Source organism: Oncorhynchus gorbuscha, linkage group LG19, assembly GCF_021184085.1.
Source record: "Oncorhynchus gorbuscha isolate QuinsamMale2020 ecotype Even-year linkage group LG19, OgorEven_v1.0, whole genome shotgun sequence".
Taxonomy (NCBI): Eukaryota; Metazoa; Chordata; class Actinopteri; order Salmoniformes; family Salmonidae; genus Oncorhynchus; species Oncorhynchus gorbuscha.
In genome coordinates this window covers 67082180-67098069 of record NC_060191.1, presented here as the reverse complement: position 1 = coordinate 67098069, position 15890 = coordinate 67082180, and the positions used below count along the sequence as shown (strand labels likewise).

The 15890-nt window shown below is 44.3% G+C and overlaps 3 protein-coding genes across 5 annotated transcripts; 1 reads left to right on the top strand and 2 right to left on the bottom strand.

Moving 5' to 3' along the window:
* Window positions 1-56: 56 nt before the first annotated feature.
* Window positions 57-1982, bottom strand: LOC124006340 (secreted frizzled-related protein 2-like). Its single transcript, XM_046316303.1, has 3 exons — window positions 1009-1982; window positions 821-901; window positions 57-703 (listed from the first exon to the last, which is right to left on the bottom strand). The coding sequence occupies exons 1-3, from the start codon at window positions 1532-1534 to the stop codon at window positions 420-422; spliced, it is 891 nt and encodes a 296-aa protein (XP_046172259.1). The 5' UTR covers window positions 1535-1982; the 3' UTR covers window positions 57-419.
* LOC124006343 (ragulator complex protein LAMTOR1-like) lies at window positions 782-10975 on the top strand. Of its 2 annotated transcripts, none has more exons than XM_046316311.1 (5): window positions 782-1427; window positions 3264-3409; window positions 3504-3581; window positions 3672-3795; window positions 9374-10975. In XM_046316311.1, exons 1-5 carry the CDS (start codon window positions 1398-1400, stop codon window positions 9464-9466), a joined length of 471 nt encoding a protein of 156 aa, XP_046172267.1. In that variant the 5' UTR covers window positions 782-1397; the 3' UTR covers window positions 9467-10975. The 2 variants fall into 2 exon arrangements, with proteins under 2 accessions (XP_046172267.1, XP_046172266.1); XM_046316310.1 differs by lacking the exon at window positions 782-1427 and adding an exon at window positions 1878-2206.
* A 1802-nt stretch (window positions 10976-12777) lies between these two features.
* Window positions 12778-15595, bottom strand: lrrc51 (leucine rich repeat containing 51). 2 transcript variants are annotated; one of them, XR_006833775.1, is made up of 6 exons: window positions 15539-15595; window positions 15205-15276; window positions 14619-14824; window positions 14146-14294; window positions 13278-13479; window positions 12778-13161 (listed from the first exon to the last, which is right to left on the bottom strand). XR_006833775.1 is itself a non-coding variant. In XM_046316423.1 (4 exons), exons 1-4 carry the CDS (start codon window positions 15254-15256, stop codon window positions 13341-13343), a joined length of 546 nt encoding a protein of 181 aa, XP_046172379.1. In that variant the 5' UTR covers window positions 15257-15590; the 3' UTR covers window positions 13182-13340. The 2 variants fall into 2 exon arrangements, 1 of the variants encoding a protein (XP_046172379.1); XM_046316423.1 differs by lacking the exon at window positions 12778-13161 and having other exon boundaries at window positions 13182-13479; window positions 15205-15590.
* Window positions 15596-15890: the final 295 nt, after the last annotated feature.

The window sequence follows — 15890 nt, the reverse complement described above, 5'->3', positions numbered from 1 at the left end:
CGTCTGACTCGGCTTAGACAAATCAGAATCACGTCCTCACAATTGATTTTTTTTAAAAACATGGATTTTTTAATATTCAGAACGGAATACATCATTTACATTTTTCTCAATGTCTCACATGTGACAGGTGTCCAGAACATGGATCCAAACACACAGACACTGGACCTCTGGGGGTCTCTCTTCCCCACAGGTCTTCATAGATCTATCCATCCAGTTGAATATGACGAAGGCTTCACTTCTGCAAGAGATATTGTCTCGGTCCAGAGGCTGAAACGTAACAGGGCTGTGGTGTCCTCTCATCCGCATCCAATTCGCTAAATTGGAAAGTCTCTCTATGTTTGTATGATGACATCATCAGCAGGGTTGTTTGAGCAGTCTCCTGACTAACTTCTTGAGTTCTTTGTCGCTCCTCCTCCACCTCACCAGCCTAGTGAGGACCAGCCTGCCCTCCTGTGTGTCAGCAAGGCCCAGGTACCACACCCCTGCCAGGGACTCCTCCCCCCCCACATCTGCCTCCTCCAGGGCAGGACAGGTGCAGGTACCCCCCTCCTGCAACCAAAGGGCACTGTAGGCCATGGCCCCCCGACGCCCTCGGCCTTCTCTGCGCCTCCACCCTCCCACCTCAGGATGCGACTCCGGGCCAGAGGGACGACCCTGCGGTCACCCTGCACTACAGAAACACTTCCAATACGCAGTTTAAAGGCTGAGAGGAAACACAGAAATACAGGTCTGTAAACACTTTTAAAAACATGTAAACACGTTATTGACCTCTATAAACCTTTGTGTAAAGTGTAACCAATGCAATATACACATCACTCACCATATGGACTCTTGCAGAAGTTGTTCTGGATGTCTGTCTCCCCCTCAGCAGCCAGACTGCATGCATCACAGACCACTGTTCCTGAGGACAGCAAGAGACATGCCACCGAGAAGGGTGAACATGTGTGTGAAAGAGAGTGGACATTTTTTTTCGCAGAGGATCACCTCCCAATGATGATAGGTACAAACCCTTTGATGCCTCCTCGTGTCCCTCTTCCTTCTGCGCACGCTCTGTGTCTCGGGTCGTGGTGGGAATGCAGAGATGGGTCCCGCGCGGGAACCGGGTACAGTTGAACATGTCGGGCCACGGGAACCCGAAAGCGCTCATCACCGGAAGACAACCGTCCCTCACAGCCTCGCACAGCCCACGGCAGGGGCGCACCGCCCCCTCCGGTAAGCACACCGGGGCGAAGAGCGAGCACAAGAACTTCCTGGTATCCCGGTGGCAGAGTTTGGAGACCAACGGTAGCCACGCGGCCGACTGCTGCTGGGCTTCTTTTAACGAGTCGTGCCCCAGCAGGTTGGGAAGCCGCATCTCCCGGTAACCGACGCCGTGGCACAGAGAAAGTGTGCTGGGGATGGGCTTACACACCGAGCGAACCGTGGAGGTACTGAGACTTTCCGGCGCAAACTGAACGGGGCTGCTGTCTTTGGTCAAAACCGAGGCGAGACATATAGACACCAACACGCAAAGTGATATTATCAGCTGAGCCATACTGACAACAGGCGTAGATAAAAAACAAAGCAGCACAGGGGTTGTTTAGCAGTCCTGGAAGAAGAAGTACGCAGCCAAGTAGCTAGTAGTCTTATGTGTAATGAGAGGGCGACTGGCGTCACCCAGTCATGCAAACTCGTCAAACGTGTTCTTTCATCAAATGCAATGGTTATTGAGGGCTGTAAAGTGGCTCTGTAGACCAGGGGGACGTCTGAAAGAGGACTTTAATATTTTATCTTGCGATAGCAGCTTCCCCAGAACATGTGTTAACAATGTATTTTTGCCATCTCGTCGTTCTGTATTTCCCTTTTGACCCGTCTGTTGCGTGCAGGTTCCGTGCCCCCAAATAAAACAATAACAAGTCACCCTTCGCGAGTCTTAAAACATGAAATATCCCATGTCACGTGATTGGGGAGTCTGTGTTCCCATGCTGGCTTCACAGTGGCCGGATGTCATTATGTTTGTTGCCCGGTCCTTGGCTGCTCAAAAACTGATGTCATGTGATAGGCTTCGTTTGTAGTAGCCGCTGACAGAAGCGGTAAGAGAGAAAGTGGACCGAAACTGTTTCTCTTATTATATAGTTTCTCGGGAGAAGTAGTTGGAAATTGCGTTCGCGGACTAGCGAACGTCATGGGTTGCTGTTATAGCAGGGAAAACGAGAACACCGAGCAGGTAACTAACTATAGGCTAGTTGGTTATATAGGTTGCAAAATACTATTTGACAATCACAGTAACGTTACTTTCTTTGCGGTCATCAGGACGTTGCGAGGCAGTTTGTTGTGTCAAATTCCACTAGTAAAAAGTGAAAAGATTGCGCATCATTGCGCGTTAAAGGAAACCATTTCTAAGTTAGCCAACTACGACCCAACAGAGAGATAGCTGAGCTAGTCAGACCTTTAAGATAACTGTTAGCTGTGCAAGAAAGATTGGGCTATGGGAATGTAGTAACCTGATTAGCAAATTGGGCAACACACCTAACAACATTGGCTCGTTAAGTGAAGTTTCAAAATAGTGACAACCTTTGCTGACAAATTATAGGCAGTATCTAGTTTGTTAATGACCTTAACCAGTACATCTGTACGTCAGTAGCTAGCTACTTGCAGGGCAGACAAAACACTTTGTTTAAATTCTCACCTGTCATGATGATGATCATCAATCAGGTCCGGTAAAACGTGACCACTTCTGTAAATTGGGCCTCATTCGGTAACGCGGTTGAACTTGCCAGCGCGTTAACTTCTCCCAGATGCATGACATATGATCTCAGGTTTCCAGTTGTGACATAGGCCAAAATGGAATTTGCTGAAGGGGAAATAAAGTTTTGGTTTTTATTTGCACTTTTGGAAAATGTGAGGTGGGGGGGGTAACTTATTACCATTATTACCATCAGATGACTGTTGTACACATAGAACCTGCCACTGCTTTGCTAACCCTGTTATAACACAGGATAATACTGTTGAAATATACTCTCCAGTATCATATCAGGCTTAGGTAGCTATCTTTACTTTGGGTTCATTCTGCCTGTCACAGCAGCAGATCCCTATGGACTTAGTGATCAGGGAAGATTAGTCATAGTATAGAGTTTGTAGGGTGCCTTTTTGTTTTATACTTTAGTTCAGAGGTCATATCATGCTCATTTTAACAATAAGCAAGGTCAATCTGGGTACCTTAACAGCCAGTGATGGAGGATGTGGTGATAGTTTGTGAGTGTGATGCGTATGTTGTGCCTCAGGACCCTGATGTGTATAAGCCACTGATCCCCCACCCGAACCCAGACAGCAAGCCCCTCAACAGTACAGAATGGAGCTCCGCCAGTGTACCCTCAGCCCGCACAGACGAACAGGCCTTACTCACATCCATCCTTTTCAAGACAGCCCTGTAAGACACACAAATGTTTTTTTTCTCCTCCCTCGTCGTGGATTTATCCATTTGGGATTTAATTCTGTTGATTACCTTTGTCTCTGTTTCTTAGGAACATCATTGATGTCTCGGCTGCGGACTCTCAAGGCATGGAGCAGCATGAGTATATGGATAAAGCTCGGCAATACAGGTTGGTGTGTGGAGGTAGTTGCTTAATATGTGTGTGGGTTTTGACCGGCCTTGTGTTTCAGCACTGACCTGTCTTTATTGTGTGTTTCAGTATAAAACTGGCCTTGTTGAGTAACAGTCTGTCTCAGAAGAAGCCCCTCCCTCTCCCTTCCCTCACCAGCCAGCCACACCAAGTGCTCGCTAGTGATCTGGTGCCATACTCTGATGTACAACAGGTAAACGCACGCACACACGTTCGCTCACCAGGGGTGTAACGGTTCACCAAACCCACGTTTTGGTACGTATTGCGGTTTTGAAGTGACTGTTCGGTTTTTTAGTAAAGCAGGAAAATAAAATGCCAACAGTTACTTGAGTTAACCTTTTCTCATATAAACAAAAATTGGTATTCCTGATTCTATATGATCATCAGTTGTTTAATGCCTGATGAGCATAATCAGGTGATGGGCTGTCACTGTTAAGTAGCTCTCTGTAGCCCTGGAGGTCCATCCGTAGTAAGCACAACACAGGGTGCTTCTGATGAGCCATCAATACAGGACAGATCGAATTCTACTACACCGGCTCTGACACTCGTTGGATGTGGCAGGGCTAGCAAACTATCACAGAATACAAAGGGATACCCAGCCACGAGCTGCCCAGTGACTCGACCCTAACAGACGAGCCGCATACCTTCTGTGCCCGCTTCGAGGCAAGCAACATTGAACCATGCATGCGAGCACCAGCTGTTCCAGACGACTGTGGGATCTTGCTCTCTGTAGCAAGACCTTTAAACAGGTTAACATTCACAAGGCCACGGGGCCAGATGGATTACCAGACCGTGTACTCTGAGCATGCACTGACCAGCTGGCAAGTGATTTCATTGACATTTTCAACCTCTCCCTGACACAGTCTGTAATACCTACATTTTTCTAGCAGTCCCTGTGACCAAGAACACTAGGGTAACCTGTCTAAATGACTACGGATCCGTAGCACTCACATCTGTAGCCATGAAGTGCTTTGAAAGGCTGGTCATGAGTCACATCAACACCATCATCCCAGAAACCCTAGACCCATCACAATTTGCATAACGCCCCAACAGAACCACAGATGAACCACGATAACCTCTCCCTCAGCATCAGAAACACTAAGGAGCTGATTGTGGACTACAGGAAACGGAGGGCTGAGTACGCTCCCATTCACATTGACGGGCTGTAGTGGAGCAGGTCGAGTGCTTCAAGTTCTTCAGTATCCACGTCACTAAGGAATTAACATGGTCCACACTAGAGGTCAACCGATTATGATTTTCCAACGCCGATACCGATTTATTGGAGGACCAAAAAAAGCTGGATACCAATTTTTAAATCGTCCAATTTTTTAAATTACATTTATTTTTATTTGTAATAATGACAATTACAACAATACTGAATGAACACTTATTTTAACTTAATATAATACATCAATAAAATCCATTTAGCCTCAAATAAATAATGAAACATGTTCAATTTTGTTTAAAGAATGCAAAAACAAAGTGTTGAAGTAAAAGTGCAATATATGCCATGTAAAAAAGATAACGTTTGAGTTCCTTGCTCAGAACATATGAAAGTTGGTGGTTCCTTTATAACTTGAGACTTCAATATTCCAAGGTAAGAGGTTGTAGTTAATATAGTATTTATAGGACTATTTCTCTATACCATTTGTATTTCATATACCTTTGACTATTGGATGTTCTTATAGGCACTTTAGTATTGCCAGTGTAACAGTATAGCTTCCGTCCCTCTCCTCGCCCGTACCTGGGCTTGAACCAGGAACACATCGACAACAGCCACACTCGAAGTAGCGTTACCCATCGCTACACAAAAGCAGCAGCCCTTGCAGAGCAAAGGGAACAACTACTTCAAAGTCTCAGAGCGAGTGACGTTTGAAACGCTATTAGTGCGCACCCCGCTAACTAGCTAGCCATTTCACATCGGTTACACCAGCCATTAGGCTGATAGGCTTGAAGTCATAAAACAGCGCTGTGCTTGAGAAGAGCTGCTGGCAAAATGCACGAAAGTGCTGTTTGAATGAATGCTTACGAGCCTGCTGCTGCTTACCATCGCTCAGTCAGACTGCTCTGTCAAATCATACACTTAATTATAACATAATAATCACAGAAATAAGAGCCTTAGGTCATTAATATGGTCCAATCCGGAAACTATCATTTCGAAAATAAAACATTTATTCTTTCAGTGAAAGAATATATCTAACGGGTGGCATCCCTAGGTCTAAATATTCCTGTTACATTGCACAACCTTCAATGTTATGTAAAATTCTGGCAATTAAGTTCGCAACGAGCCAGTTGGCCCAAACTGTTACAACTACCCTGACTCTGCGTGCAATGAACGCAAGAGAAGTGACACAATTTCACCTGGTTAATATTGCCTGCTAACCTGGATTTCTTTTTGCGAAATATGCAGGTTTAAACAAATATACTTCTGTGTATTGATTTTAAGAAAGGCATTAGTTTTTATGGTTGGGTACAGTCGTCCAACGATTGCTTTTTTTTTTCGCAAATGCACTTTTGTTCAATCATCCCCCAGCGTTGATTATATGCAAAGCAGGACACGCTAGATAAACTAGTAATATCATCAACTATGTGTAGTTATAACTAGTGATTATGATTGTTTTTTATAAGATGAGTTTAATACTAGCTAGCAACTTACCTTGGCTTCTACTGCATTCGCGTAACAGGCAGGCTCCTCGTGGAGTGCAATGAGAGGCAGGTGGTTAGAGCGTTGGACTATTTAACTGTAAGGTTGCAAGATTGGATCACCCGAGCTGACAAGGTGAAAATCTCGTTCTGTCCCTGAACAGGGCAGTTAACCCACCGTTCCTAGGCCGTCATTGAAAATAAGAATATGTTCTTAACTGACTTGCCTAGTTAAATAAAGGTCTAAAAATAAAATGCATTTAAAAAAAATGTGCAAAATCGGTGCCCAAAAATACCAATTTCCGATTGTTATAAACTTGAAATCGGCCCTAATTAATCGGTCGACCTCTAGTCCACATACACACAGTTGTGATAAAGGCACAACAATGCCTATTCCCTCTTCGGAGACTGAAAATATTTGTCATGGGCCCTCAGATCCTCAAAGTTCTACAGCTGCACCATTGAGAGAATCTTGACTGGCTGCATTACCGCTTGGTATGGCAACTGCTTGGCATCCGACCAGAAGGCCCTACAAATGGTAGTGCGTACGACCCAGTACATCACTGGGGCCAAGTTCCCTACCATCCAGGACCTCTATACTAGGCGGTCAGAGGAAGGCCTGAAAAATTGTCAAAGATCCCAGCCATCCAAGTCATAGACTTCACTCTGTTACCGCACAGCAAGCTGTACCGGAGCACTAAGTCTGGGACCTAAAGGCTCCTGAACAGCTTCTACCCCCAAGCCATAAGACTATTGAACAGTTAATGAACTGGCTGCTGAACAGTTAATGAACTGGCTGCTGAACAGTTAATGAACTGGCTGCTGAACAGTTAATGAAATGGCTGCTGAACAGTTAATGAAATGGCTGCTGAACAGATAATGAAATGGCTGCTGAACAGTTAATGAAATGGCTGCTGAACAGATAATGAAATGGCTGCTGAACAGTTAATGAAATGGCTGCTGAACAGATAATGAAATGGCTGCTGAACAGTTAATGAAATGGCTGCTGAACAGATAATGAAATGGCTGCTGAACAGTTAATGAAATGGCTGCTGAACAGATAATGAAATGGCTGCTGAACAGATAATGAAATGGCTGCTGAACAGATAATGAAATGGCTGCTGAACAGATAATGAAATGGCTGCTGAACAGTTAATGAAATGGCTGCTGAACAGATAATGAAATGGCTGCTGAACAGTTAATGAAATGGCTGCTGAACAGATAATGAAATGGCTGCTGAACAGATAATGAAATGGCTGCTGAACAGATAATGAAATGGCTGCTGAACAGATAATGAAATGGCTGCTGAACAGTTAATGAAGTGGCTGCTGAACAGATAATGAAGTGGCTGCTGAACAGATAATGAAATGGCTGCTGAACAGTTAATGAAATGGCTGCTGAACAGTTAATGAAATGGCTGCTGAACAGTTAATGAAATGGCTGCTGAACAGATAATGAAATGGCTGCTGAACAGATAATGAAATGGCTGCTGAACAGTTAATGAAATGGCTGCTGAACAGTTAATGAAATGGCTGCTGAACAGTTAATGAAATGGCTGCTGAACAGTTAATGAATGGCTGCTGAACAGTTAATGGAATGGCTGCTGAACTGGCTGCTGAACAGATAATGGAATGGCTGCTGAACAGTTAATGGAAATGGCTGCTGAACAGTTAATGGAATGGCTGCTGAACAGTTAATGAAATGGCTGCTGAACAGTTAATGAAATGGCTGCCTGGAGTATTTGCATTGACCCTTTCTTGTTCTGGCTGACCGACTCTATGCAGACTCATTGGGCTCTACTGACACCGAATCTCCAACACAGACTCACATACTACGTACTCTCTCATGCACAAAACACACATGCATATAGACACCACTCGCACTCTTCACATGCTGCTGCTACCCTTACCTATCCTGATTGCCTAGTCACTTTAACCCCTAACTGTACATATAACCTCCACTACCTCGTACCCCTGCACATCGACTCAGTACTGGTACTCCTTGTATATAGTCTTGTTATTGGTCTTACTATTTAGTATTTTTATTAGCAAATGTTACTACATTTGAACTGCATTGTTAGGATAGGGCTCGTAAGTAAGTATTTCACAGTGAAGTCTACACGCGTTGTATTCGGCGCATGTGACATAACATTTGATTTGCCAATTCATTGACTACTTCGGCTTTCACCCTGCTTATGTAGAGCGGTTACTACCTGTTTGCTGAAATGGGTGCATGAGGGCGAAGTTAGTTAACGTGGCTCGAGCACTTTCACAAGGTGCTGAAACACCTTATTCCCCTCAACCAGTGAGAATGGGAGCTTATCCACAGCTATAAACATACCTATCGCTCTTGTCATTTCTTTGGCTCAGTCAGAATCCGCTGCGAAGGGCTGCTTGAATGCTGAGGGACGATAACACATTTATTTGTATATTTATTTGCGCCCCGGTCTTGCTCCAGTGGTAAGAATACTGAGGTGATGTCGGTGTAAATGTGTCAACATGGTCGAGGTGTTGGCAGCTGCAGAGGCTATTCTCGTTGAGCAGTGGAGACATACTCTTATGTCCATCACAGTTTGGCATCTACTGGGAAACCAAATGTTCCCAAATGAATATTTAAACGATGATGGAGAATCCTCCTGGTTTATGCACCCCACTGCTCGCCATCCTACAGAACTAGTTCCTGGCTGTGCCTCACAAAAGGACATTTTGAAATGATCAAGATTTGAATTTTCACTTACAAGGTGCGCATAGGCTCTAGTTGTTGTAACAGAATAGCCTGAAAACATTGAGGTATACAACGCAGCGTTGGTCCAGTTTATATTCCAAGGGTTTTATTATGTTATGTTTTCATTCGGATTCACAGTGTGGACCAAACTGAGGTCCCTGAATGGTTCGGTATGAATATGTGTATTGTTACACACACACACACACACACACACACACACACACACACACACACACACACACACACACACACACAGTGTCATTCTCAGACATACATCAGGTCATTTTTCTATAACAGTCCTATGCTTTCCCTATCCATAAACCTGTTAATGTATGGCAGCTCTGGAACTAAAAAAACAACCATGTTGATGCATGTTAACCTATTTTGTTCTGATTGATTTACAGGTGTCCAAGATAGCTGCCTATGCTTACAGTGCAATCTCTCAGATCAAGGTGGACGATAAAGAAGAACTAGTGGTTCAATTTGCCATCCCCTGATCTACCCTCCATAATACCCCCGTGTCCTGTCTCCCATGCCCGACCCTGCACCCTGTGTCTCAGTCCTTGTGCTACCCAGCTATGTGACTAGCAACCTGCTGCTACAGCTGAGGATTACGACAACCAGATCTGCCCTGCTGAGAGGGTTAACTTGACCCGCTTGACCTACCTCCCCCTTGACCTTTCAAAGCCATCATTCATCCTTCCTTCACGAGGGGTGTCAAGGAATTTTAAAATTCATCGCAGTATAACGATAATGGCTGTATTTTTGTTTTTGTTATTTTAAAGTATCTTGTTTTGAAGAGTGACTGAGTCTAATGACTAAACGGTTAGCTAGCTGCGTGGTATGGCTAGACTGTTCTGGTTCTGCGTTTTCAGGAGTAGCTGTCCTCGTCTGATCTGCAGCTACGGCAATGTACTAACTAACCACAGCTAGGAAAAGAGGGTGATGCTGTTGTTCTGACACTGTGTGAACCCGTCACCCAGAACACACATCCCACCCCTCATGTCATCAATACAAATATCTAGAAAGAGCAATCACTACTGTTTTCCATATCTTTGCTGGAATCCTTAGATTGACCTAATGTAGTAAGACAGAACTGGGTTGGGTAGGTTTAAAAACAACAGGGACTTAGATTCTGTAGTTGAACAAATGGTCAAATCCGACATGAGCCGCATGAGTCTTACTTTGAGATCTGCTCATGCTGATAGAGTGCAGGGGCGAATGGGGGGTGTGGGAATCCACATTGTTTTCTATGCCTCTGATTTCTAGCAGAAACATGATTCCTCCTAGCACTTCAATCATTTAGCTGGCAGTCTTGGATTCGTATCTTTTAGATTTCACAGAAACAATAGATGGGCGTAGGGCTTAGTGAAGGTAGGGGTCTAGGTGGATGGGTCGTGTTCAGGGGCTTGTAATGTAAATTAATCAGTTAAGTGTTTATACCTTCTATGTACAGATTTGTGACTCCGTCAAAAGCAACAAATGGATTCTATGCACCTCCCCTTTGTAGAGCGTCTGTTGGTCAGGATTGGCTAAAGCTCCAATGGGGTGGTTTTTGGAGCCAATCAAAACCAAGGATACAGAAACCCAGTTTTTATGACAAGAACCCCTATTAACATCCAAGTTTGTTCGATTTTTAAACAAAACAACAGCTTGTTATGAGTTACTTAAATGAACCTAGAAAATAACATCTATCATGGCAGTTTGGGATAAACAACCATAACCTTGGTATCCTCAATTAAAACGATCAGAGGTGTTAGTGATTTATTTATGTTGGGGTCATTAAAGTGATGATCTGGAAGGCTGTGTCCACAAGACCTTTAATTTGGACTTTTTGCAGTGTGCTGAGAACAGTACGTTTGTTTTCGTTATTTCAACGTGTAATATTACTGGGACTACATTGTTAATTTTTAGGCTAGTACCAAAATGTTTACGATATTCTGTTACACCCCCCCCTCCTCCTCCCCCCATTTAATTATGTAATGTATTAAAGACGTTCAACAATGGCTGGTGTTCTGTAGGACTGTAGAGAAATAGTTGTGTGAGGTAACATTGCAACAAACCTAAAGAACACTGAATCACATCCCATTTAGTGTGCGTAGCGTAACTAATGGATATAATTTAAAAACACTTTCTCAGAAGATATTGTTTACCATGATAGGGATTCTCTGGTATGTCTCATACCTACTGATTCACGTGGTAAAGTGTAAATTCTCGGATCCAGATTTCAACAAAAAGTAACACACCTATACTGAACAAATATAAACGCAACATGTGAAGTGTTGGTCCCATGTTTCATGAGCTGAAATAATAAAAAAAATCCCAGAAATGTTCTATACGCACAAAAAGCTTTCTCTCAAATTTTGTGCACCAGTTTGTTTACATCCCGTTAAGTGAGCATTTCTCCTTTGTCAAGATAGTCCATCCACTTGACAGGTGTAACATATCAATAAGATGATTAAACAGCATGATCATTACACAGGTGCACCTTGTGCTGGGGACAATAAAAGGCCACTCTAAAATGTGCAGTTTTGTCATACAACACAATGCCACAGATGTTTTGAGGGAGAGTGCAATTGGCATGCTTGAGGAGCATCCACTAGGGCAATTGGCATGCTTCAGGAGCATCCACTAGGGCAATTGCCAGATGATTGATTGTTTACTTCTCTACCATAAGGCGCAATGTCATTTTAGAGAATTTGGCAATATGTCCACCTGCCTCACAACCGCATACCACATGTAACCATGCCAGTCCAGGACCACCACATCCGGCTACTTCACCTGAGGGATCGTATAAGATCAGCCATTCGGAGGGCTGATGAAAATGTGGGTTTGCACAAACTGTCAAATCATCTCAGGGAAGTTAATCTGCGTGCTCGTCGTCCTCACCAGGGTCGTGACAAGACTGCAGTTCGGCGTTGTAACTGTAGTGGGCAAATGCTCACCTTCGATGGCCAATGGAATGCTGGAGAAGTGTGCTCTTCACGGATGAATCCTGGCTTTAACTGTACCGGGCAGATGGCAGACAGCGTGTATAGCATTGTGTGGATGAGCGGTTTGCTGATGTCAACATTGTGAACAGTGTCCCATGGTGGCGGTGTGGTTATGGTATATGCAGGCATAAGCTACGGACAATGAATACGATAGAATTGTATTGATGGTGATTTGAATGCACAGAGATACAGTGACGAGATCCTCAGGCATATTGTCGTGCCATTCATCCGCCGCCATCACGTTTTATCATGATAATCCACGGTTCCATGTCACAACAATCTTTACACAACTCCTGGAGGCTGAAAATGTCCCAGTTCTCCCATGGGCTGCATACTCACCAGACATGTCACCCATTGAGCATGTTTGGGATGCTCTGGATCGACATGTACGACAGCGTGTTCCAGTTCCCGCCAATATCCAGCAACATTCCACAGGCCACAATCAACAGCCTGATCAGCTCTATGCGAAGGAGATGTGTCCCGCTGCATTAAGCAAAGGGTGGTCACACCAGATACTGACTGGTTTTGTGATTCACGCCCCTACCTTTTTTTGTAAGGTGACATGTGTGCATCCGTCAGTGTGCGTAACAGTATAATTCTAAACCGTCCCCTCGCGCGAACCAGGGACCTTCTGCACACATCAACAACAGTCACCCACGAAGCATCGTTACCCATCGCTCCACAAAAGCCGCGGCCCTTGCAGAGCAAGGGGAACTACTACTTCAAGGTCTCAGAGCAAGTGATGTAACCGATTGAAACGCTATTTAGCGCGCACCGCTAACTAAGATAGCCGTTTCACATCCGTTACATGTATTCCCAGTCATGTGAAATCCATAGATTTAGGGCCCAGTGAATTATTAAAATTGACTGATGTCCTTATATGAACTGTAACTAAAATCTTTGAAATTGTTGCATGTTGCGTTATATTTTTGTTCAGTGTACAAAGGTGCATATTGGACAGTTTGATTGAGAGGACTCTATACCTTTAGCCTGGGTGGCCTCTGTTCCAGTTTAATAATTATATAGGTCAAGGTGGCAAAAATGTCAGGAATATCCTAATTAAGCAGAAAGCACATCTACTGTAGATGTACTATTCCTCCCCCCCAACAAGACAGAGTTTCTGATGAGTAGATTCATATTGTACTTTTACATGATGCTTCAGTCATAAGGCCTCCTGATGTAAGTCTGTTGTTCTGGAACTATTGTTAAGTGACTGTCCCACTGGATGTCATAAGGTGAATGCACCAATTTGTAAGTCGCTCTGGATAAGAGCGTCTGCTAAATGACTTAAATGTAAATGTGTATGTATGTGGAACCATTTGGTTGGTTGGCATGACGATTGTGTCCCCCCCCCTCCCTCCGTTTCTGTGGTGACGGGTCAGTTGTCCTGGTTCTTCCTGGTGTTTTTGCCAAGGTTCCCAGGGCGATGCCAGACTTGGGCCATGATTCGCTCCTGCCGTGTAACAGCACTGAAGTCCAACTTCTTCAAGTGAGGCAGAGCCGCAATCACATACCCCCTACACACACACACACACACACACACACACACACACACACACACACACACACACACACACACACACACACACACACACACACACACACACACACACACACACACACACACACACACACACACACACACACACACACACACACACAGAGGGGTTCTTATAACTGCGTGTTTGTCCAGGTACACAAACTTCAGGGTTTTTTTAACCATAAGGCTCCAGGGCTGAACACATACATACACTGTAAACCAGTAGTCATTTAGCACTGAGCAGAGAGGGAGAATGCTCAAAACTCCGTAGGATTTGGCCGTGTTGCTATGCAGACAGGCAGAGAGCTGGTGTGTAACAGGATATCTCTGCTCATTTGATGCACCAGTCAGAATGCTACACAGCTGCAACTCTAACCCAGCACCTATTACACACAGGGCTCAGAGCCACATAGCCCTCTGTGAACAGACAGCATTCAGACAGCACATTGAGATCACACTAAGAGTATGAGTGGAATAAACAACCCCTGTAACCCATCCCACCCCCCCATCTGGGGCTAAGGGGAGGCACATTGGTGCCGGCCTGTGTATGTGTGTGTGGATGAGTTTACTGTGCGCATGTGTAGGTTTAGCAGCTGTCCTCAACTTTCTCATTTATTCCCTGTGATGCTAAGTGTGTGTGTACCTGTTGCTCCCCTCATTCTCCATGGTGTTGCCGTGCAGGGTCAGTGTATGTAGGAAGGGCAGGGCGCCCAGCTTATCCACCTCTGAAATGTTACAGATGCTGTTACCATGGAGATACAACACCCGCAGTTCCTTCAGCTCCACCAGGACCTGGGACACAAAGTTCACACACACACACACACACACACACACACACACACACACACACACACACACACACACACACACACACACACACACACACACACACACACACACACACACACACACACACACACACACACACACACACACACACACAGGGTTTAGAGTGATTACTGCTAATGTACTAGAGCCCTTCATTTGACCCCCCTGCCAGGCTGTGGCTGTTCAGGGAGACAGTAGACTTGTCTCAAATGACACAATATCTCCTATATAGTGCACTAATTTTGACCAGAGCCACTGTATGTACGTGACTACGTGGACTCAACTCACTGGGTCTATGTGTGAGATGTCGTTGAAGGACAGGTCGACCCAGGCGAGCTGTGAGGGCTCTGAGAGGAAGGCTGAGACCGTATCATTGAAGCCACTCAAGTCTGTGATGATGTTATTGTTGAGACGCAGCGAGCGGCTGCAGAACTTCTTCTCTGCATTTCGCTTCAGTGGCCGCAAGCCCTGATTTGGCTCCTCCGTCAGAGCGTCTGAGAGAGAAAGGGAGAGAAGTTGTGTGAGAGGACTTAGAGGTGGCATTGAGAATAGGAAAGGAAGCCACGACTATTGAGACACAGGCACAGGAGGGTAGAGAGCAGTGGAGGCTGCTGAGGGGAGGACGGCTCATAATAATAGCTGGAATGGAGTCAATGGAAGAGTATCAAACAAATCAGATGTGGCTTCCATGTGGTTGATACCATTCCATTGACTAGATTCCAGCCATTAATATGAGCCGTCCTCCTCTCAGCAACCTCCACTGGTAAAAAAAAAAGTGTTGAGGAAGAAGTAGAACGCTCTGAATTGCATCTCAATAGTGGAATCCTTTCCTTCATCCGCATTAATAGTCGTGTGAAATAACCTGCTGGTTTACCTGTCATTGAGCTGAGGCATTTGAATGATAAATCCACAGGAGCGCCATACATTTTACAGCCTTTTGGCTAACCTGTATGATAATAAATATAATATTTAAATGAATCCAGCTAATTGAAAAGAGGATTACTGCATCATCTTTGCACTTAGCCTAGCTATTTTGTCCATGCTAACGTTAACGTTCCTGCTAAGTTAGCTACAACTCAAACAACGTCTATTCACTTGACTTCATCTCTGTTCAAGGCATACAAAATAAAAATGACATCGCTACATTTCTAGATTTCTATAACTAGTTTTCTGCCTACAATGAATTAAACATAATTTAGCTATTTTACCCCTAAAAACCCACACACATGTGCAAGACACTTGTTTGTATTTTCATCACAATGAGCGAGAACTACACTACAACAGTCGGTTTCCAAGGAGACGACTCTTCGGAATGTGGGAATTGTAGTTTAAATATTTCATTAAACGTATTTATTTTATTTATTAAATTGTACATTGTTGCAGAAAACCCATTGAATAATGTTCAGAAATGTTCCCTTACAACAGAATAGTGGAGACGTTTGAATAATTACTATTAATGTTTTATTCATAAGAAATTATGAACTGAAAACTACATTACATTTGTATTCGCTCACAAAATGGCGAGTTCTGCACATGTAACCAATTGGCGTCTCGCAGCTC